General features: G+C 44.3%; 8 protein-coding genes across 8 annotated transcripts; 2 read left to right on the top strand and 6 right to left on the bottom strand.

Moving 5' to 3' along the window:
• Window positions 1-193: 193 nt before the first annotated feature.
• Window positions 194-672, bottom strand: SERLADRAFT_390915 (uncharacterized protein; the record flags this gene model as incomplete). Its single annotated transcript, XM_007318885.1, has 2 exons — window positions 194-224; window positions 252-672. The coding sequence occupies one exon, from the start codon at window positions 471-473 to the stop codon at window positions 267-269; it is 207 nt and encodes a 68-aa protein (XP_007318947.1).
• Window positions 673-989: 317 nt separating this feature from the next.
• Window positions 990-1,836, bottom strand: SERLADRAFT_349302 (uncharacterized protein; the record flags this gene model as incomplete). The annotated part of the gene is made up of 4 exons (XM_007318886.1): window positions 990-1,111; window positions 1,169-1,460; window positions 1,518-1,627; window positions 1,689-1,836. Coding segments are annotated over 4 exons (672 nt in total), but the record flags the coding sequence as incomplete, so codon positions are not given.
• Window positions 1,837-2,251: 415 nt separating this feature from the next.
• SERLADRAFT_415841 (uncharacterized protein) lies at window positions 2,252-4,997 on the top strand (the record flags this gene model as incomplete). The annotated part of the gene is made up of 11 exons (XM_007318887.1): window positions 2,252-2,680; window positions 2,734-2,801; window positions 2,953-3,327; window positions 3,383-3,499; window positions 3,560-3,706; window positions 3,766-3,963; window positions 4,023-4,171; window positions 4,222-4,396; window positions 4,452-4,599; window positions 4,681-4,747; window positions 4,809-4,997. The coding sequence occupies 11 exons, from the start codon at window positions 2,413-2,415 to the stop codon at window positions 4,846-4,848; spliced, it is 1,752 nt and encodes a 583-aa protein (XP_007318949.1).
• Window positions 4,998-5,377: 380 nt separating this feature from the next.
• On the bottom strand, window positions 5,378-8,422 carry SERLADRAFT_415842 (uncharacterized protein; the record flags this gene model as incomplete). The annotated part of the gene is made up of 13 exons (XM_007318888.1): window positions 5,378-6,174; window positions 6,234-6,363; window positions 6,419-6,555; window positions 6,602-6,655; window positions 6,711-6,777; window positions 6,831-7,066; window positions 7,119-7,201; window positions 7,253-7,367; window positions 7,423-7,569; window positions 7,620-7,688; window positions 7,747-7,807; window positions 7,882-8,209; window positions 8,262-8,422. 11 exons carry the CDS (start codon window positions 7,747-7,749, stop codon window positions 5,749-5,751), a joined length of 1,467 nt encoding a protein of 488 aa, XP_007318950.1.
• A 1,685-nt stretch (window positions 8,423-10,107) lies between these two features.
• Window positions 10,108-10,459, bottom strand: SERLADRAFT_438532 (uncharacterized protein; the record flags this gene model as incomplete). Its single annotated transcript, XM_007318889.1, has 2 exons — window positions 10,108-10,350; window positions 10,409-10,459. 2 exons carry the CDS (start codon window positions 10,457-10,459, stop codon window positions 10,108-10,110), a joined length of 294 nt encoding a protein of 97 aa, XP_007318951.1.
• A 940-nt stretch (window positions 10,460-11,399) lies between these two features.
• SERLADRAFT_468923 (uncharacterized protein) lies at window positions 11,400-12,626 on the bottom strand (the record flags this gene model as incomplete). Its single annotated transcript, XM_007318890.1, has 4 exons — window positions 11,400-11,699; window positions 11,762-11,981; window positions 12,036-12,358; window positions 12,407-12,626. 3 exons carry the CDS (start codon window positions 12,182-12,184, stop codon window positions 11,601-11,603), a joined length of 468 nt encoding a protein of 155 aa, XP_007318952.1.
• A 4,095-nt stretch (window positions 12,627-16,721) lies between these two features.
• Window positions 16,722-17,210, bottom strand: SERLADRAFT_438534 (uncharacterized protein; the record flags this gene model as incomplete). Its single annotated transcript, XM_007318891.1, has 1 exon — window positions 16,722-17,210. One exon carries the CDS (start codon window positions 17,208-17,210, stop codon window positions 16,722-16,724), a length of 489 nt encoding a protein of 162 aa, XP_007318953.1.
• A 3,179-nt stretch (window positions 17,211-20,389) lies between these two features.
• Window positions 20,390-20,632, top strand: SERLADRAFT_340125 (uncharacterized protein; the record flags this gene model as incomplete). Its single annotated transcript, XM_007318892.1, has 1 exon — window positions 20,390-20,632. A coding segment is annotated over one exon (243 nt), but the record flags the coding sequence as incomplete, so codon positions are not given.
• Between the last annotated feature and the right edge of the window lie 351 nt (window positions 20,633-20,983).

The following is a 20,983-nucleotide window of genomic DNA, read 5'->3' on the forward strand; positions in this document are numbered from 1 at the left end:
AGATCAATACCGGTCTCCGTATAGTGGGTCATAGTGCTCCCGTATTTCAACGCTTTTTACAAAGAGATTTCCATTTCTAGTCCCCAGAGTTCCGCATCCCAGCCCACACCATTATACCAGCATTGATACTCCAGCACGGAGGGTACTTCCTCCCAGGCCAGCCCACATGAATATCGATGACAACTTAGTTCACCATCGCAATGGGCACGAGGCTATATCAGCCTCGGTGATTCGCCAAGGTGGTGTTTACATCAACAAAGCGTATATCAATCTCGGTAATGCAAATGGGGCTGGCTGTTCCTACCAATCGTCGGGATGGCTTCGACCCCTACAAATACAATCCCCTTCTCGATCACACGCAGACCCCTATGAACACGGGCAAGGATGTCCGTTAATCTTTGATCAGAACGGACCTTCGAATTCAGAAGTTGGCAATAACCGTGCTCCTGACAGTCCTGGCCAGCTTTCTCCATTACTATTGCCACCCTCACTACGACGCTTGTAATGTTAGAGCTGACCTTACCTGCTAATCGCGCTAGGGACACAGTTGAATTTGACGAGCGGAGATGCCGATTTAATTGAATACATCGATGTATCTTTCGCGCTTGTGCCCTATGCCATCTGTGTCAATTTATTTTCACTTTAGATTATGCTGTTTATGCTCAATACATGCCTTCGGAACAAACCAGCTTCCACTAAGTTCACTGTGACCAATCATGAGTATAATAAGGAAATCACGCCATTGACCCTGAAGAGGATCAAATCTTCACAGCTGATAACAGGAAATTGTAGTTACATTCAATCCATCCAGAAATCCAAAAAAAAAGGCCTGTCAAAAATCGCATTGTATATCGAAGACAATCAAAGTACAGACGATACTCCACGCATCAACCACGTTCCTCCAATTCTTCGAGGTGTGCCACTTGTCTGTAAGAGGGCGAACGTAAGAGAAGATACATAGGAAGAAAAAATGATGTATTAAGAGTCACTTACCGGTCTCTAATGGCCTCCTGCCATCTCTGCAATTTCGCCGTTTCATTCAACTGGAATCCGTAAATCCGTGGCCGATACCTGTCCGCCTTCATTGCCACAGAAGCGGTACTAATCAACTCTCCAACTCCCTCCGTAACCTCCTGCTCCTCTCGCATTCTCCTATTTCTCTTCCCACTCTCTGCATCAGTGCTGCGCGAGCCAAATGAGAGGTCAGGAGAGCCTGATTTTGGAGGTATTAGGTTGGGGTATACGAGGAAGAGCAGGTGAGGAAAGGATGTGCCAAAGTAGGCGCCGTCGATGGATCCGTGGCGCGAGGATTTTGGTGAGTAGATGTCCTCGCACCGTCCGCAATATAGCTTTACAGATTTCTCGTACGGAGTGTCGGTCAGTCCGACGGGGAGAAGGGGTTGGGATTGGCAGAGAACACGTGGGCAGCGACCGAAATCGACTCTTTTGAATTTTTCGAGCTGAATATGCGGTGAGTTAGGATATGTGTGAAGAGAGAGGTGTGTTATGATTGGTACCATTTTCGCGAGTCCTCTGGCTGTTACGATCCACCTAGCATGAATCAAGCCATATAGCAAACGAGCTTGGACATCGAGAGCGCCCCGCAATTCATCCTGAATTTCATCATCTTGATGCGAATAGTTCATGATACACCAAACTGAAGACAAGACAGCCCGGGAAGCACGTACCCAAATTGTCTGTTATGAGTTCTAGAGCCTGGGAGTAGTTCGAGACGTCGCTGTTGAGCCCTGTGAGATTGAATCTGTCGAGAATGTAGTCTTCATCGACTTCACAAAAGTACTCGTTGCCCTTTGAAGAAAGGAACCAAGATATCCACTTTAACACAATTAATTTAGATCAAGTACAGTTTATCTGAACAAGTCCTACCGAGCTGGATAGTAAATAATCATGTGAGCATGAGCACACTGGGCAACCACAGGATTGCTCACTTGGAATAGTCGGAATCTGAACCGGTCGATATATCTTCCACTGCACGACCGAGCATTATCTATCAGTGTTTTTGGTCCAGGATGGTGGTGTATTCCAGAGAGACTGACTTATAAAGCTTTAGACTGAACAAGACAAACAATAAACCCGGTGATTTCTTGGCAGTAAGCCAGTCCCAGACGACTTTTGCAGTGAAGGTGTATTGGAAAAGACTGAGATTTACAAGTCTCGATAGCCACAATGGGCCCTGCTGCACTTTATTCCCACGGTTATCTAAATGTTCGGCTAGCAATATCTTACAGCTGGCATGCTGCGGGTTTGCCTGTGAATGTATCTTGTGGGGATTCGTTCAGGCTATCTTTCTCTATTTTCATCAATGCCAGCTCTGTAACCATCTTTTAACTTTCAAGTTTGTCTATCTTTCTAGTCGACCACAAAAATCCAGAATATTATCTGTCTAATCTCATGCCAGAGGACATCGCACTACAAGTTCAGATGCCCACCGACTTGCGCAGCAAAGACAAACTTGGGGCTTTTCAGCTGGACAATGTGTCTGGGAAATCAAGGGGAATTGCTAGCCTGACAGTAGATATCCCCAGCTCGCATCGTAGCCAAGGCCCAGAGGAATCGAGGCCGCCTGCAAGATGGAGAACCACAGAGTTCTTGGTTTATTATTTAATCGCAATAATTGTGTTACCGTGGATGATTTGGGTGCCTATTAGCTTGAGTACATGTATGTGTATTTGCTCTGTTGGAGTTTCTATAATATCCTGACTGTTTTCGCAGCATCTCATGTAAATTATCCATTTTATCATTCAAGGCTATACCCTGGCTGGCTTTTCGGCCGTGAGTTAGTGAGTACTACTTATTTATTTGTAAGACGATTTGCTGTAATCCAAATACTTCGTGATTCGGATAACGCTTACACTGTAGTCAATGAGTCAACGATTTCACTCGCTTTGTGCTCGAGGACCCTGTAGTAATAATACTGACATTTCTTCTTAGGATAATAGCGACAGCCAATATCGCTCTTTTCGCAACAATATACCAGCACTCTCTATCCTCGCGGCACTCTTCCTAATTTTGAAGTTCATATACACCAAATCTGTTCTACGCTCCCTTCCAGAGCCGCCGTCACACCGCCTTTATCTTATACCGTTTTTCGTAACCTTTTCCATTCTCATGTTGAGCGTCCTACATGGCGCCAGCATTATCAAAATATTCATCATCCTTACAATGAACTATGCCATTGGTTCAAGCTGTAAAGGATCCAAGTTAGGCCCGCTTTTAACATGGGTGTTCAATGGCGCGGTTCTATTCACAAATGAAAGGAACTCAGGATATAGATTTAGTAGTCTGCATCCATCACTCGAGATACTGGTAGGTTCATTGAGCGTTTGCGGTCAACACCTTGATTTACATCGACGTGGTACAGGATTTCATACAAGGAGTATATCCTAGATGGCATGTCAGCTTCAACATTACTATGCTAAGACTCGTGTCATTCAACATGGATTACTATTGGGCTTGTAATAGAGTGAGCGAGGAGGATGTGAGTTTCGAGCTATATTTTGTATAATTTCGTCTTATTGCGATTGATGCTGTAAACAAGTCTGGAGCATATCTAACAGAAAAACAACGGAGCAACATTGCACACCCCATCGACGTTTACTCTTATCAAAACTATGTTGCCTATGTTCTCTATTCGCCATTATATATAGCAGGACCTATCATGACGTTCAATAACTTTATGTGGCAGGTTTGTGGGGGGTGTCGATCAACTAGCCTTTTTGATTTCTCAAAAAAAACCATTCGTAGCTTCGGCGCCCCATTGACATACCAGGTCGAACGATCATACGCTATCTCGTTCGATTCGTCATCAGCCTCCTCACCATGGAGTTCATCCTTCACTTTATGCATGTCGTCGCAATCAAAGATGCTAAAGCTTGGCCTGGCGATACACCATTCGAGTTGAGCATGATCGGCTTCTGGAATCTAATGATTATGTGGCTGAAGGTATGCATTGTTGTTCGTTGCTTGAGCTTAAGATTGACATCATCCCTTGCGTTGATAAGCTGCTCTTGCCATGGCGATTCTTCCGCCTGTGGTCTCTCGCCAGCGGCATCGACCCCCCAGAGAATATGGTGCGGTGCATGGTCAATAACTACTCTACTCTCGGTTTCTGGAGGAGCTGGCATCGCAGCTACAACTTATGGATCATCCGGTACGTGCCCACCAATCTCGGACCCGCATTTTATTTACATGTATCGCTAGATATATTTATATCCCTCTTGGAGGCACCAAGAATGCGACGGTTACCACAGTTTTGATTTTCTCATTCGTTGCACTGTGGCATGACTTGTCCTTCAAGCTGCTTGCATGGGGCTGGCTGGTTAGCTTGTTCATTCTTCCGGAACTTTTTGCCAGCTTCCTCTTCCCCGTGTCGAAGGTTCGCTTCCATCCTTTTCGCCTTACCCTGATTTTCATTTCCGCCAATCTTTTAGTATGGCCAAAATTGGTGGTACCGACATGTCTGCGCCGCAGGTGGAGTTCTAAACATTCTTATGATGGTTTCCGCCAATCTCGTTGGGTTTGTCATCGGGACGGACGGCATGTTGTATATGGTAAAAAAGATCTTCGGAAGCTTGGAAGGTGATTATCCCGTCATAGTTGAAGGGCGCAGGATGCAATTAACTCACCTTTGTTCTTCTATGTCTAAATTATGCGCTTCAGGTCTTCGTTTCCTCGTGGGAGCATGTTGTTGCATCTTCGTGGGAGTCCAGCTGATGTTTGAATACCGGTGAGTGGTTCTGTAGCATACGCGGATGGTGTGCTCAATTTTTTTTATGTTGCGACTGCAGGGAAGAAGAGATGCGGAGGGGTATCTATCGCAGGTGCTAAGGACACATCACTGAACGGTGCCTTTTTGCTTTCTGTACAATGGGTATTTTTCTTTGATACTGTTATCTTGAATGGTGGCAACGAATGGTCGTACATAATAGGTTTGGATTTCCGAGAGAGAAAAAATAAAATCTTTGACCGTTTCTCTTACTCCATCCCGGACATGGACACCGGCTCATGAGTTGTCCGATTTCTGCGGCGCCTGGGGCGTCAAATGTATTATATATGTTTCCATCACGAGTGCACAAGTCCAATGCTCCCAAAGGATCAGAACACGGAACGTTCTCGGCGGCAACATCCACCAATCTTCTTACGAGAACCTATCAGACGCGGTTGTCCCTGTTATATGTCAATATATGGCGATGACATCGTTGTTGCATGCCTTCCGTAAGTTGTCTCCGTTCCATGTACGGCACACTCGTCGCGTACCGCGCTGTCAATGGGGCTCACGTCCATTCGAACCTGAACTCCTCGCTGATAAGAAATTTCATCGCTAAAGCTCTATCACGATAGTGTTGTTGATGGCAAACAATAACAATATCAACACCCATGGTATACAGTACAGAACTGATAAGAAAAAGAAAGTAAGTGTGTATTGCGTCAGTCTGTTTATCGCAAGCCAAGGTGAGCTCGTATGTAGTAATGTAGAAGAAAAGAGATGCAACCCCGAACGATCCACCCAATAGTAACGATAACACGAGAAACTTTGTCCGTACTCCTCTCTCGTGCATGTACCTCAAATGCAACTAAAGAAACAAGATCAAAACGAAAAGAGATGATTGAATGAATGAAAGAAAGAAAAATAAAGAAATCAAAGATAGTGGAATATCATGAGTACTAGATGCAGGGTATACCGTATAAAAAAACACTCCAAACAAAATGGACAATGCGCTCCCAATCTCACAGTGCAAGGTTATTCATCCCCGAATGCAAGCCCTGGTCTATCGAACTCTGCTTCGCCCTCTCCCTCAAAATCCCCCACTTCACCCACCAATCATCAGCCTGGTCCTCCGCATCGTATCCAAATAGATCCTTCAGTGACTCCCACTGGTCTGCTGCCTCCCCACCACCCAACACACTCTGCCCTGCCGCATATTTCGCACGCATACCATTGTCTCTCGCCTCCTGCATCTCTCCCTTGGGTAGCGTTTGGAAAGCGAGATTTTCCTGCTCAGACGTAACGACGGAGGCGCAGCGCACTTCGCGCAAGTCTTGGTAGGCGTAAAGGAAGGAAGAGATTTGGTCTTGGCTCCCGAGGTGAGAGAAAAGCTTGGCGAGGACAGCGCCGTCTTCCACAGCCATCGCGGCAGCTTGGATTGCACCCACCTGAGAGTGAAGTGATTAGTCTAAGCCGCTGGGAAGAAAAGAAAAAGGAGAAGACGAACTGGGATGGGATGTGCTGCTTCGCCGATTAATGCTAGACGCCCCTCATCGTGTACCCAGTCCTCCAGTGCTGGTAATGCTTTAACCTTGATCAGTGCTGGTGGAGCAGCCTTTAGGACCATTTTTTTGAGGCTGGGTATATGAAAGATAAGCATGGACAGAAGTTAAGGCTCAACTATAAACTGACCGCGGTTCGCAGGGTTGTATTTGTTTCAACATCTCCTCAACAGAAACTTTTGAACCCCAACTATCTACATCTTCGCCTCCCTCCTGCGTGCCTGGTGGCACCCAGAAATGTAATGCATAGTCATCCGTTCCACCCTTCTGTTTAATTAGCCAAAATCATGCGATGATGAAGCCGAGAACTCACTATCCGGAAGCCCATTGCTGCACGACCATCACCGAACCAACAAAACAGGGTTGTCTAAAGGAGACGCAAGTCAGATGTCACGATACGAGCCCAGTAAACCATGGCATACATGTTTCTCTTCATATAATGGAATCAGATCCGGATTTGCGCGCATGACATGCCCTGGAACTACAGTACTAGAATGAATAGTCAGAAACTAGCGAGACTGACACGGGGTAATCACACGCACTTGTACATCACAAAACGATGTGGCGTGTCATTGTAAACGTCGTGTCCAACGATCTCTCTTTGTATAATGCTTGATCGGCCATCAGCGCCGATGATAGCATCTGCTCGTAGTATTTCGCCTGTTGATAGAGTTACATGACAATCGTCGCCATCAACCAACGCAACTGTGGCATTGTTACGGATCTTAGCACCGAATGAAAGCGCTGTATTATGAAGCAGTCGCTGTAGATCGGCATGCTGATGAAAACGATGAGCTCGATGAATTTGCAGATGCTGGATTGGAACGTACGTGCAGGAAGAGATATTCACCGCCTGTTTCCTTCAAGACTTCCTCTTCCCAGAAGTGTGTGCCGAGTATTTCGCCTGATTCGTCTGGCAGAACTATTAATATAACTACAGAGAGCTATAGTGAAGAAGGCTTACATATGTTTAATTGGATTGCTTCCGATGTCAGCGATATCTTTCTGAGTTCAGCTTCGAGACCCCAATGGAATAATATTTTGGAGACGTTTGGTGGGAGTCGTATTCCGCCAGATATCTACGTGTGCAAGTTCGGCTCACTGTGATATGGACGTGTGGTCAGAGGAACGTACTTGTGATCCTGCTGAAGCAGCTTTTTCGAGAACAAGGACACGATGTCCGACTCGTCTTAGTGCGATTGCACATGCAAGACCTCCAATTCCACCGCCTACTACGAGAAAGTCTATCGAGAGGCTGGCTTGTGTTGGTACTGACGGCGACTGAGCTGCAAGTGAGGCAATGATCATATTGGAAGACTAGGTGGACATACCTTCCCGCTCATGTTTCGATACGGTCTGATAGCGGCAGGATGAATGGCTGGAGATGTGGAAGGGAGGACCTTACTGAAGTGAGACAGCTTGAAGGGTTGGGATAAATAGCAGATTTTCTCCGCGTACCATATAAAGTCAAGGGCCAAAGGATGCTGATACTATTTGGTCATGTATTCGTATTCTTTTGCTTTTTCATTAAAAAGGCGACGGCGACGTTATTGGTCTGTGCCTCGGGAAATGAAGGTGGAAAAATAGACTGACCAGAATCGAGAATACCCGTCGGCAGAGCTTCTGTGGGTGTTTTGCTTCCGGATGGGCTTTTGGCTGTTGCAACAAGGCTTTTGTATAGGAATGGGGCACCTGAAGGTACGATTTTCACGCCTTTATGGAATGTGGGTTATATGAGCCGAGATGTATGTTACTGCGCTCGATGTACCTTAAGACAAACAGTCAGCGTGGTCTGATTAATGGACTGTACCCTCAAAAGACGGCTGGACTTTGGTGGATTTTGGCCAAGGAACCGCTTGCATATGGATTGGCCACGTGCAAGAGTTCCCTTCACTTGATCGCTCGTGTTTGGGTAACCAGCCTACTTGATCGTCTCAGTGTCAGAACTGCAACAGCCTATCAGTCTCACAGACCCGGTTCTCCTCAGACCAAGCATACCCTGTAAACACACTTGCAAACTTGCAGTCATGTCTTGCTCTGCGTTTCTCGTGCATTTTCTAATTAGAATCTTGATGCGCCATCTGCCAACATGATCTTGTTAGAGACAACGCTTGTCGCTTTCGGTGCTTTACGCGAACGGAATCTATCAACACATGCGGGGTTCATCGTACAAGTTTGGAAGGCTCGCATCACACCCGGGCGTTGCAGAAGCCGGCCATAGCCTATAACGTACGTATCACGATTTTCAAGCCAGCTCAAATGCAAATTTGCGATAGGAACCCCCGATTTGCTTCGACTTGCTTTTTTGTGGTTAGTCTCGAGATTCATGTCATGTCGAAAGATAGTGTTATTTACGCGGTACCGCGGTGTGCTTCAAGTTACTGCTTCTTGCAGGTTATTAACACCAGCGTAGGGGTTGGGCTTCTATTGGTATAATTAAAGATCAGCTGGCTTTACTCGTGTAGACTAGCTTGCTTCCTTCAATTCTGAAAGGTCAGCTCCAGTATCTTGTCATCTTTGTAGCATATAATCGCGTCAATAACAAACTAATAGCAGATTAGTCTACCCGCCCGACTTCGTGCTGCTCTATCGAAGAGCTCGACTCTGCGTGCCTCTTCGCACGAGTGTTCTCTTTTGCGCTACTATTAATACAGTGCTTACTGTAACTAACCCACTTCTGAGATTTGCTGATTCGACTGTCATGGACCTACAAACTTGTCAGCAGCAGATATCCGATTCCATCGTCCTCTTTCATGCGCCGGCCGGTTTCTGTTGAAAAAATACAAGGGCCTTCTTCCTTCTTCCTTCTAGAGGCGCTGATGGGGCCGGTCCCGAGTCTCTTAGAGTATTTACCCAGCAGTGGGCAGAACCAAGTTGCTTGGCTGTCTGATTTTCCCATCGCCCACAGCCTCGTGTGGGGGATTTCTCGTCAATCTTCGTACATGTGGTTAGCTTCCCAGGGTCTTAGCTTATCATGTCATCACTTGAAGGATTTGGATTGTCCAAGTCCCACCCCGAGTCCTACAGGCACACCTTGCGATGTCAACAATCGCAGCCACGTTCCGATCGACTGAGTTGCCTATCTCACTAGGAATGAAAGGAACTTGGCAATGAGGATCAAGGAATTAACTTTCGAAGCGCGTCAATTCCTTCTGTACTGCGACCCACTGAGTATTTCCGTTGATTCAACGGAAATACTCGTCGGACGCCATTATTAATGTTCTTCTCAGGCTTACCTCGCAAAGGTTCTTGTCTGTGATTACATACTTGTAAGTATAAGTATGGAGAAGCTTTGAAAAGAATTTGTTGAATATCATGACTGCTTATTCAGAGTCGCGGAGGTGATGGTGGAACTAGAAGAATGCACTTCGAAGAGAAAGGTTCCGACGACCTACCGACGGTCCAATCGTGTGGAAGAGCCTTTCTATATTCGATGGCACCTTTTTCCCGTCGACGAGCTCAACAGTGTACCTATCGTGGCTGATACGACACTGTATCGACGCATTGCGTGGTGATCGCATCATTACCTGGATCGCCAAAAAAGGTATGCTGGCAGAATTCAATGCAGTCCGTGGAGTAAGTTGTTTTAGTTGCTCCATTTACTTACCCCAACGACAATTATGATAGCTGACGATACTTAGGCTGTAGTCGTTATCGGCATGTAAATTTGAAATTGCCAAAGCTCAGCGTTATCTCAGCTCGATTTATGGGGGAAAGGTGCTCTCTTCGGGGCGTTACTCAGGCTGGCCGGTAATCGAGCTCGGACGCGGTGTCGGTGCAAACATATTCCGGTCAGCCGCCCAGTGGGACCAATGCCTTTTAGTTTTCAAACTGCTCGATACTTTCGAATCCGAACAACGGAGGAAGCTTAGCCAATCGCGGGGGTGCGGAAGGGAGAGTACATGTACACAGTCCATGTTTACCATGACTGGTACCATTTGAAGCTTCCCAGTCATGAGGCGGCGACCCTGTTATATTTGGCTTGAATACATTCCAGCAACGAAATATGACGCCACAGAAGGATATGTCTCGGGATTGGAACTTTTTTGCATAGCGACTTACCTGCTCGTCAAGTCTTCGAAGGCATTGCTACAAGCTTCGGACTCCGAATCTTACTTACCTCTTTGGAGGGCTGTTCCGGATCACGTCTCGTTTTCTGCCCCGACTGCATTGTACCGATGCTGATGCTAAAAGGGCCCTGTTCACTTTCCTCCTGTCAGGCAACTTTTACACTTCCATTTTTCTTGTCGGTTACCGAATAACACATTTCGAAACCACGGAAGAAGTACTGTCAATAGTAACCCCGGACTGAACATCGTTCGAGATATCTGCCATTGGTGAGTTTGACCCGAGAAAACTTTCTCTGATGGTGGCGGACGGCCTTTCTTCTACTTTATCTGCGATAGTTAACCTCAGTCAAGTCCTGGGAAATATTGACAAATTTCCCAAACTAGTTTTAGTTAACGCGTAGGCATAGTTCACTCTGCAATGACAAGAGAGCGGCTACTCTGTATCTGCTATCCGGGTCCTTGAATTTCCAATGTCCCAACTCTACGTTCCCGCCAAATCTGATCTCGAGTATCTCTTAAGTTTCTTTTCGCTGGCATTTTCCTCCGCCTAACAACGAATCATTTTCAAGAGAGTACAAGGGTTAGTCGCCGTCCGTCTGATCGGTATGTAAAGCTGACTTAGTTCCAGAGGTTTTTCCAGGACGCGAATAAACAATCAATTCCTCAGGAGTTGGAGTGAACTTGAACATCTCGCACGAAGTGTATGTGCTATCCATCATTAATGACGTTGGTTCTGGCATCGTAGTGACATTTTCCTAGGCTGCTGGGAGGTATCTAATATTTGAGAGCAGAGATACGCCAAGCTGAGCCGCTTCATTCTCTGCATTGCGCTATCGTCTTGTCTCTCTATTATCTCTGATAAGCGTTAGAATGTAACAAGATTTTCAACTTTTGACGTGTTCAAAACCCAATTAACTTTTGCGATATAATTCTAGTTTCTTGAAGTCATCTGTTATATAACAAGGTGTCAGTAACACGCAGGCCTCAAATGGTAATCTATGATGTTGTCAAGTTATCGTTCTCCTGCCCTTTCGAAATATATTGGTGAGAGTACAGTCTAAATGTATTTTGTGAAACTAACAAAATGAAACTGGTGAGTACATTCATATATCTCCTATATGCGATACATGTGATGCATGACACTACTTTTACAACTAAAGTTATCAAAATGGCATATCCAAACTCTACTTGAACTCTACTTTCTTTCTCCATCACCACAACAGACCAATGACCCCGATTGCTTCAAGAAACAGTTATACGTTTAGGAGCCTGGTCCGCGCTACCTTTCGGGAATGTCACAGTCAAGACACCGTTTTCCATGCTGGCTTTGATCTCTTCAGGCTGCAAGAAGTACTGTGGTCATTACCCGCGAAAATGCGAATAGGGCTTTCAGAATTACGTACCTTTACACCCTCAGAGACCCGCAGTGTCCTAGAAAAATTTCCAAAGGACCTTTCGCGGACGGCAAAATCATTCTCCTCACGAGCTACTTGAGTTTCGACCTTTCCAGAAACAGTGAGTCGACCATTGTGTAGGTCGATATTGACATTCTCTTTGGTTAAGCCGGGCAGCTCGAACGTCGCGGTGATAGCGTTGTGCTCTGCACTCTCGTGGAGGTCCATTCTGTAAGTTATGTTAGTATAGTGTCATACGAGTCTAACAAAGGAATCTGCGTACTTTGGTCTGAAGTTCAATTTATCTTGAATAGTCTGATCTCTGTTGATGATTTGATTAGGATTGGGACGGGCGAAACGGGAGTTGAAGGCATCGTCGAAGAGGCGGTCAAACTCGCTGAAGGGATCATAAAATACGCGAGTGATAGACATTTAGGTTATTTGAATAAGACGCGAGTGAAGGTACACGCGATGAGGAGAGTCGATGATATATCCGCTGAGACAGTTACTGACGATTTGGAGGGGAGGATGCAAAGAGGTTCGCCCTTATATACACTGCGGTTACATTCAAATGACACCAGGGATGACGTACCTTGGTTTCGAAGACTATCCAACGTTAACATCTGAATTGTTACAGTGTAATCCACAACTTACTCACCGCTTGGTCGAGACGAGAGTCGAAAGTGCTAGTAGGTTCGCACTACCATACTGGGAAATAACCAAATAACAATCAATGCACGTGACCGCTCAATTTAGCACTCAATGCCGGAAGGTACTTTGCCACTTGACCACGCTATTGATTGCTGATGTTCTTGAAGTAATTCAGAAGAGACTCATGGGCCTGTTCGGCAGCCTCTGTTTCAAAATGAGAGCCATTTGCAAACGCGCTCGTTTTGAACGACTCTCAGCGCAAACAATATTTCTCACACTATGTCACACCATGTTACACACATTTCAGGATTGTAGATTAAGTAAGGTAGGCATCATCCACAACCAACACCTGCCTGGTTACCAAGCCTTACAAGGCTGGGAGACCACACATTTCTCCCAGTCATGCAAGGCTCAGTTCTGACGTTTTCTGACACTAGCATTAAACCCTGCCCCAAATTGGTAGGCTGGGACTTGAGAAAAGTAAGTACCGCACCAGTGGCATCGTTGGCAACCTCCTGTCTCCGATAGAATGACTAATATAATAAAATGCTCATTGCTCACTACCACCACCATTGTCCACAACTCCACACTGCCGTTCTACTGCTGTTTTTTTGCAGCCACCCACCACCAACATTAAGCACCCTACCCTGCTGTACTGCTGCATCTACCCATGTCCCATTCAAGAAAATGAGTACCTGGCCTCTCAAAGTCAGCAATAATCCATCAGTTTGGATGGTTCAATTGCACTGTGGATGTGGCTATAACAACCAAGAGTTTGTTACTTTGGCACACAACTAGAACCAACTATAGAGAGAATGATGAGGGAGTGGTTACCCTTTAGGTTTCAACACACTTCAGTCGACCTCTTTCCATAGCCTCTTAGGTTGATCAGTTTCTGTTATTTGATGTGCCTAAGAGGCCTTTATCCTGGGATTATCCCATAGGCAGGTAATCCATGCAGGGCTCCCTTGAGCTAATGTTATCCAGGAGCAATTTGAGAACCCTGGGAGTCCCAGTTGGTGCCAGGGGTCCTAGCACTAATTAATTCCAAAAATCCTATACCCTATATCAATATAAAGCAGGACTATCCTGGAATAACCCAAAATCAAAGTGTTTCACTTTAAGGTGTGTATTGACTGATCTAATTATGTTATAGAATATCCTGTGGGAGTACTTTTAAATGTTATCCATATAGAAATAGTAGTTTTACCTGGTATTTTGAATAACATGTAGGTACTCCCAAAGGATATCCATGGTACAATAAAGAAATCCTAATGTAGTATAAGTAGTACCCAGAGTAGTCTCATTGGATACTATGGGCAGCTTGCAGGTACTTCTAATGAATATCTGGGTATAATAGGGGTATTATGGATAATTGTTAGGATACTAACAGTAAATATAGTAGTCTCATTTGGTGTTCTAGACATCTCAGTGGTAATTCCCAAGGACATACAAGTATAAGGAGGATGTTCTAGATGTCTTGGCTAGTTATGGAGACCCCCAAAGGACTTCCATATAAAATAGGAACATTCTACTGGGGCATCTGAGACAGCTAGTGGGACATAAGTAGTAATCACTTCAGTCAACCTCTTTCCATAGCCTCTTAGGTTGATCAGTTTCTGTTATTTGATGTGCCTAAAAGGCCTTTATCCTGGGATTAGCCCATAAGCAGGTAATCCATACAGGACTCCCTTGAGCTAAGGTCATCCAGGAACAATTTGAGAATCCTGGGAGTTTCAATTGGTGGCAGGGGTCCTAGCATTAATTAAGAATCTGAAAAATGTCCATCCTATACTAATACTGTAACAACCAAGAGTTAGTTACTCTGGCGCACACAAGAACACACTATAAGGGTAGTGAATGGAGAGTGGTTACCCCTTAGGCTGCAGAGAGTTTGTTGGTTAACAACAGGAGGACTCGCTGAGGAGTCTCCTTGATCTATTGGGGTATTTATACTAATACAGAGTGTTTGTACCTATGTACTGTACAGTTGATAAAAGCAGTGGCTGATGATGTCAGAGGGCGCAGCCCGTGTGACCAGCTCCACTGCATGAGAGAGTTTGTGTCTAAAAGAAGAATAAAGGCAGTGCTGTGTGAGAAGGTGGAGTTAGAACGAAAAAGGAAGGTGCTGCATGGCACGGAGTGTGAACTATAGTAAAAGGTTAAAGCGGAGAATGAAAATTAAAGGAAAGGTCTGAAAATTGTGTTATCGTAACAAATACAAAGTAGGACTATTTTAGGATGTACTCAAAACTAATATTTGTACTACTTCAATGGCTATCTAAAATATTCCTACTAAATAGATATGTTCTGTGAGTATCAAGTGGTGTCCAAAGCATCCAATGGGACTACTTTGACTACTTTTGGGTACTACTCAAGTCCCACTGGGTATCCCAGAAGGTCTAGTAGGATGTTTTTATTGTATCCATGTGGTATCAAGAAGATTCAATGAGATTGATATATATACTGTTGGTATTCCCACTAGTTATGTAAGATATCTTTTGGAGTACTTGTATGGCGTCCACAACATCCAATGTGACTACCTTGGGTACATCTTATATTCTACCAAGTATCCCAGGTCCTCCAGTAGAATGTCCCTACGTTGCCATAGATGTCCTTTAACAGCACTCAGATATTGTCCAAGAGATCCAATGAAACTACTGCTGATATCCTAATGGTCCTCCAAAACATTCTTATTTATACCCAAATACTAACTGGGAGATCCAAAGAAGCTAATATTTGTGCTGGTGGTTTCCAAATGGTCATCCAGGTCCCTATTATACCCCAGATGTCCTTTGGGGTACTTGTATAGTGTCCATAACATCCAATTAGACTACCATGGGTATTACTTATATCCTATTGGAGTATCTGGGATCTCCTTATTATACATGGATACCCTTTAGGAGTACTCACAATTATATAGAATATCCAATAAAACTACTGGTGTCCTTGTGGGCATTTCTAATGTCTTTGTTATATCTGGATATTCTTTACCATTACCCACAAGATGTCCAAAATATCCAATGAGACTACTATTTGTACTGCAGGAGTCCCAATTTTCATCCAAAATATCTGTACTATACCTGGATATCCTTTGGGAGTACAAAATAAAGTCAGAATATCTAATGTGACTACTTTGAGTATTACTTGTGTCTCACTGGGTACTACAGATACTCTAGTAGGATGTTTTTATTATACCCTGGATGTCCTATGAGGACACCCACACATTGTTCAAAACATCTAATGAGACTGTTATTTATACTGTTGGTGTCCCAATGGTCACCTAAAATGTTTTTATTGTACCTGGATATCCTTTGGGAGTACCACATGATGTCCAAAGTATCAAATGTAACTACTGAAAGTACTAATTATATCCCAATGGGCAACACAGAATATTGAATGAGGCTAATATTTGTACTGTTAGTATCATGATGGTCATCCAGAATGTCTCTATTATACATGGATATCTTTTGGAGTACCTGTACAGTATCCACAACATCCAATGGCATTACTACTTATGTCCCACTAGCTGTCTCAGATGCCCCAGTAGAATGTTCCTATTTTATATGGAAGTCCTTTGGGGGTCTCCATAACTAGCCAAGACATCTAGAACATCCTCCTTATACTTGTATGTCCTTGGGAATTACCACTGAGATGTCTAGAACACCAAATGAGACTACTATATTTACTGTTAGTATCCTAACAATTATCCATAATACCCCTATTATACCCAGATATTCATTAGAAGTACCTGCAAGCTGCCCATAGTATCCAATGAGACTACTCTGGGTACTACTTATACTACATTAGGATTTCTTTATTGTACCATGGATATCCTTTGGGAGTACCTACATGTTATTCAAAATACCAGGTAAAACTACTATTTCTATATGGATAACATTTAAAAGTACTCCCACAGGATATTCTATAACATAATTAGATCAGTCAATACACACCTTAAAGTGAAACACTTTGATTTTGGGTTATTCCAGGATAGTCCTGCTTTATATTGATATAGGGTATAGGATTTTTGGAATTAATTAGTGCTAGGACCCCTGGCACCAACTGGGACTCCCAGGGTTCTCAAATTGCTCCTGGATAACATTAGCTCAAGGGAGCCCTGCATGGATTACCTGCCTATGGGATAATCCCAGGATAAAGGCCTCTTAGGCACATCAAATAACAGAAACTGATCAACCTAAGAGGCTATGGAAAGAGGTCGACTGAAGTGTAAGAATCACTCTGCAGATAAATCACTCACCTTGTTAAAGAATGACGCTATTTTGTCCTCCTGCCTTTTCCTGTATTCTATGTAAAATTATGGGGAATACTCCTGACACCAACCACGCATAATATATCCACCAGGTCCAGGGCCTTTGGTACCCAAAAAATTGACAAGTTCTTCCACAATAGACACCACAGTCTCCTTCAACAGGCTGTCAGAAAGCCTGGTATCTTGGGCAAGGATCCATTCTTGCATGGTGTGGGATGGTGAGTAAGTTGGCTGTGGCATCTTTGACTGAGGGTGAGCATGAGCATGCCATGTCGCAGTATTAATAACATGAGAATCTAGCTCGCTGGCAAATGCCTCAAGAAATTGGCCATCTTCTATCCATTGTTTCAAAAGGTAGGATACATCTGGGATCTTGTGGGGTTTCTGGAGCTGCTCAGAAAGGAACACGTAAAGGTAATCCTTTAAGTCGTAATATTGACCTTTTTTTTTGTGACAATCAATGAAATTATAGATCACATTTGAATTGGCCCAGAGTGGCATAGGTGGCGACTTGAATATGTAGTCGAAATCCATGACTTGTAAGTCGGAATAGCTATGCACACTTCGCTCTTTGTGTATTTCAATATCCATCACCTTGTGAGGTGCAATTTTATTCAGATTATGTGGCCATACAAAAGATGACAACTATTTCTCCTTCAATCAACTAGTAATGTTTCAGTGGAAAATGAGAGGCTTACCCTGTATCTTTAGCTCAGATTTATTTGTGAAGCTTGGGAATTGGCTGAAAGTCCAGTGTGACAAAACCAGATAAACCCGGTCTCTGCCGAAGCAGCCATTGTTCTCCATGGAGCATAGCCACCACTCCATGGAGTAACCATTGTTCTCCTAGGAGCACAATTGTACTCCTAGGAGTCATTATACTGTAGCGAGTAGCACCTCCGACTATAAGTAGTAGGGGGTTTAGTATAGGAATACCTCAGTCGTTTCTATAGCCTCTCGGGCAGCGGCTGAGTTTCGCTTAGGTAAATAGTAAAGTTGTTTCTATAGCCTCTCGGGCAGCGGCTGAGTTTCACTTAGTTTTATTAGGTTATGAGCCCTGGTGCGCAAAAGCTACGCAGGAAATAATTCTTATTTGAAACGGCAACCTTGGAACCATGACCACAGCACGCGATACATCCGCATGTCCAGTTCTCACTGGACCCAACAATTTTCAGATATGGAAACTCCGGATCATTTCAAAGCTACATCGGGAAAAAGTTCTCCGGGTTGTTACTGTAAGGACCATTTCATTATTTTCTTATCTTCGCTATGTCTTGGTTCTTGAACGCTTTACCCGTTACACCTCTGGCTCTAGGGCTAGAGGTATCCTTTGCAGTTTTACTTCTCATAGCCCTCACAGGCTTTTTTAACCATCGCTACCATTTTATATCACAGATCAGAGACTGGGTATCGCTCCCAGCCAGCCAGCACACTGGGTAGGGACTGGTAGTAGGCATCTCGCCAACCAGCTCCAAGCCCCAGTAAAGCCTGGTTATACTAATAACGCCTTATTCAGGATCGTACCTCATTATGAGGATACGGTTCCTGGACACGCGTGACAAATCCTCTATTATTAGTACAAGTCTCTCACCTGCTGATTAATCAAGTCAAAAGTCGTATGATAGTTACTCTCCCTTTTTCTTATTGGTCGATTTATTCCTCAGACCACTTTTTGTATATTCTCCTTTCAGTCTGAGGAACGAACAGTTCACTATATAAAGCCTTACCTATTCATGTATGGCTCCTTAGTTTTCTATTACTGAATTTACCCGCTTTACTCCTCAACAAGAACCTTTGAAGCTTACCTCTCATTGTCCTCTACTCGCTATATTCTCTAGCGTCTGTCGACCTCAAGCTCATTGAACCCTTTACTCCCTGCAAGTGCAGAAGGAGACAGGTTTTGTTCTTTGTTATAGTTTATCGTTGCCTCACAGTTACTGGAGAGGAGCTTAAGCCCTCACCAGGAAAACCTACCTCCTCAGAGGATCCAGAGATCACCTGGATACTTAAGGATGAGAAGGCACATGGAATCATCCAGGACCACATCTCTGATGCCCTCCTAATGAGGACTGGAGACCTCACCAGCTCCAAGGAGTTATTTGATAAACTTGTCTCACTCCATCAAACGTCCAACATTGCCTCGGCCTTCTATTCATTCCAGCAACTCACCAAATTGTCCTGGGATGGGACATCACCTATCCAGGACCACATTGCAAAAATCCAGACAATTGATTCACACCTCTCCGGAATGAAACTAGGAGTTGATACCAAACTCATGGCTTTTGCTCTTCTCCAATCTCTCCCATGCACTCCTGAATGGCAAATATTTCAGTCATCAGTAATCAACACGATTGAAAAAAATAAACTTACCTTTGATGCAGTTGAGATCCGGATCACTGCAGAAGTTGCACGACAGTCAGGGAAGGCCCCTGGAGGTTCTGAATCAGCACTCAAATCCGAGGAGAAATGGTGTAACTTCCACAAAGCCAAATCACACAACACCTCGGAGTGTCGAACACTTCAGTCAGCTGAAAAAGGTCAAAGGAAGAAGGAAAAGGAAAGACACAAGGATAAAGGAAAAGAGAAGGAAAAGGCAAATACAGCGGAGCAATCATCTGGATCTGACTCCGAGGAGGAACAAAGTCATATTGCATTGGAACATGTACATATTTCCAAGCCCCTTGCTAAACGCATTCAAGCTTACCTTGTGTCGGAACCCGATAAGACCAAAACAACAATTATTATTGACTCTGGAGAAACATCCCATATGGTCCCTCACCGCTCCTGGTTTGAGCCAGGAACATACCATGTTCTGCATCCTCCGAGGACAATCAGTTTTGGGGATGAATCCTCTGTAAATGCCATTGGCATTGGAACAGTAATCCTACAAGCAACTGTTGGCAATAAGGACTACAATATTGCACTGTCAAATGTCTTACTTGTGCCAAACTTCACGTTAGCACTTGTTTCTGTCCACAAATTGCCCAAAACGGGGTTATCAACACTTTTTCCAGCAGGGTCAAATGCTTGTGAAGTTCGGAAAAAGGAGGAACTTATCCTCACTGCCTTACACAAGCGAGGACTTTATCACATCCAAGCAAAACCCAAAATCAACCCGGAGTCAGCTTTTGCAGCAGTAGATGTAAATTTATTGCACAGGAGAATAGGACACATTGGAATGGACCGCTTGCAACGAATGGTTATAAAAGGACAGCTCCAGGACATAGACATTCTTACCGGAACCCCGGAGTTTTGTGAACCTTGTACTTTAGGAAAGATGAAGAAATTACCTTTCAAGTCCACTGGAGGAAACTGAGCCAAGCACCCCATACAAATTGTGCACACAGATGTTGGAGGACCAATCAAACCAACTTCCAGGGAGGGTTTTCGGTACTGGGATTATCATTGTAGATGATTTCTCCAAATTTCCATGGATATATTTCCTTAAACATAAAAGTGAAGCACTGGAACGATACAAGCAATGGAAAGAAGATGTCCAAACATTCTTCCGGACTCATTTGGGAGAAGAAAACTTCACTCCACTATACACAGAATTCCTCCGAAGCGATGGGGGAGGAGAATATACTGGCAATGCATTCAAAAATCAACTCTGAGGAGATGGTGTCATCCAAGAAACTACAGCTGCAGATACTCCAGAACAAAATGGCATTGCAGAACGCATGAATCAGACATTGGCTACATTAGCAACCACTATGCTCCATGATTCCAAGCTCCCAAAGTCATTTTGGGTAGATGCCATGCAAACAGCTGCATATATCACAGCACGCAGCCCAGCATCAGGACTCCATGGAAAGACCCCATATGAAATACTGTTTAAAAGGAGAGTTGATCCAACTTTATTTCGCCCTTTCGGATGCCAAGCATATGCCTTGATTCCGAAAGACAAAAGGCAAGGGAAGTTTTACTCCAAGGGGCGCAAAGCCATAATGATTGGCTACACACATGGAAAGCAAGCCTACAAACTCCTAGACACTGAAAAACGGACTGTGTTTTCCAGTCGGCATGTCATATTCAATGAATCCGGAAAGGTACAAAAGGACGACACTGCTTCCTGGAACACAGACACTAGCACAGATCAGTGGGAGGAACTCATTCCGGAGAATTCTCACTATCCAGACTAAAATACATTGGAGGAGGATGATCCTGACCCTCGGATCCGAGATCCAAATGAATTGCAAATGGAACCATATCAGCATGAAGATGTTCCGAGAGCAGTGGGAGCACCTAATCAGCTAAGACACCCTCCACAACAGTCTCTACAACCAAGACCTGAACACTGGCCATCT

The sequence above is a fragment of the Serpula lacrymans genome (genome assembly GCF_000218685.1).
Source record: "Serpula lacrymans var. lacrymans S7.9 unplaced genomic scaffold SERLAscaffold_7, whole genome shotgun sequence".
NCBI classification, from domain to species: Eukaryota; Fungi; Basidiomycota; class Agaricomycetes; order Boletales; family Serpulaceae; genus Serpula; species Serpula lacrymans.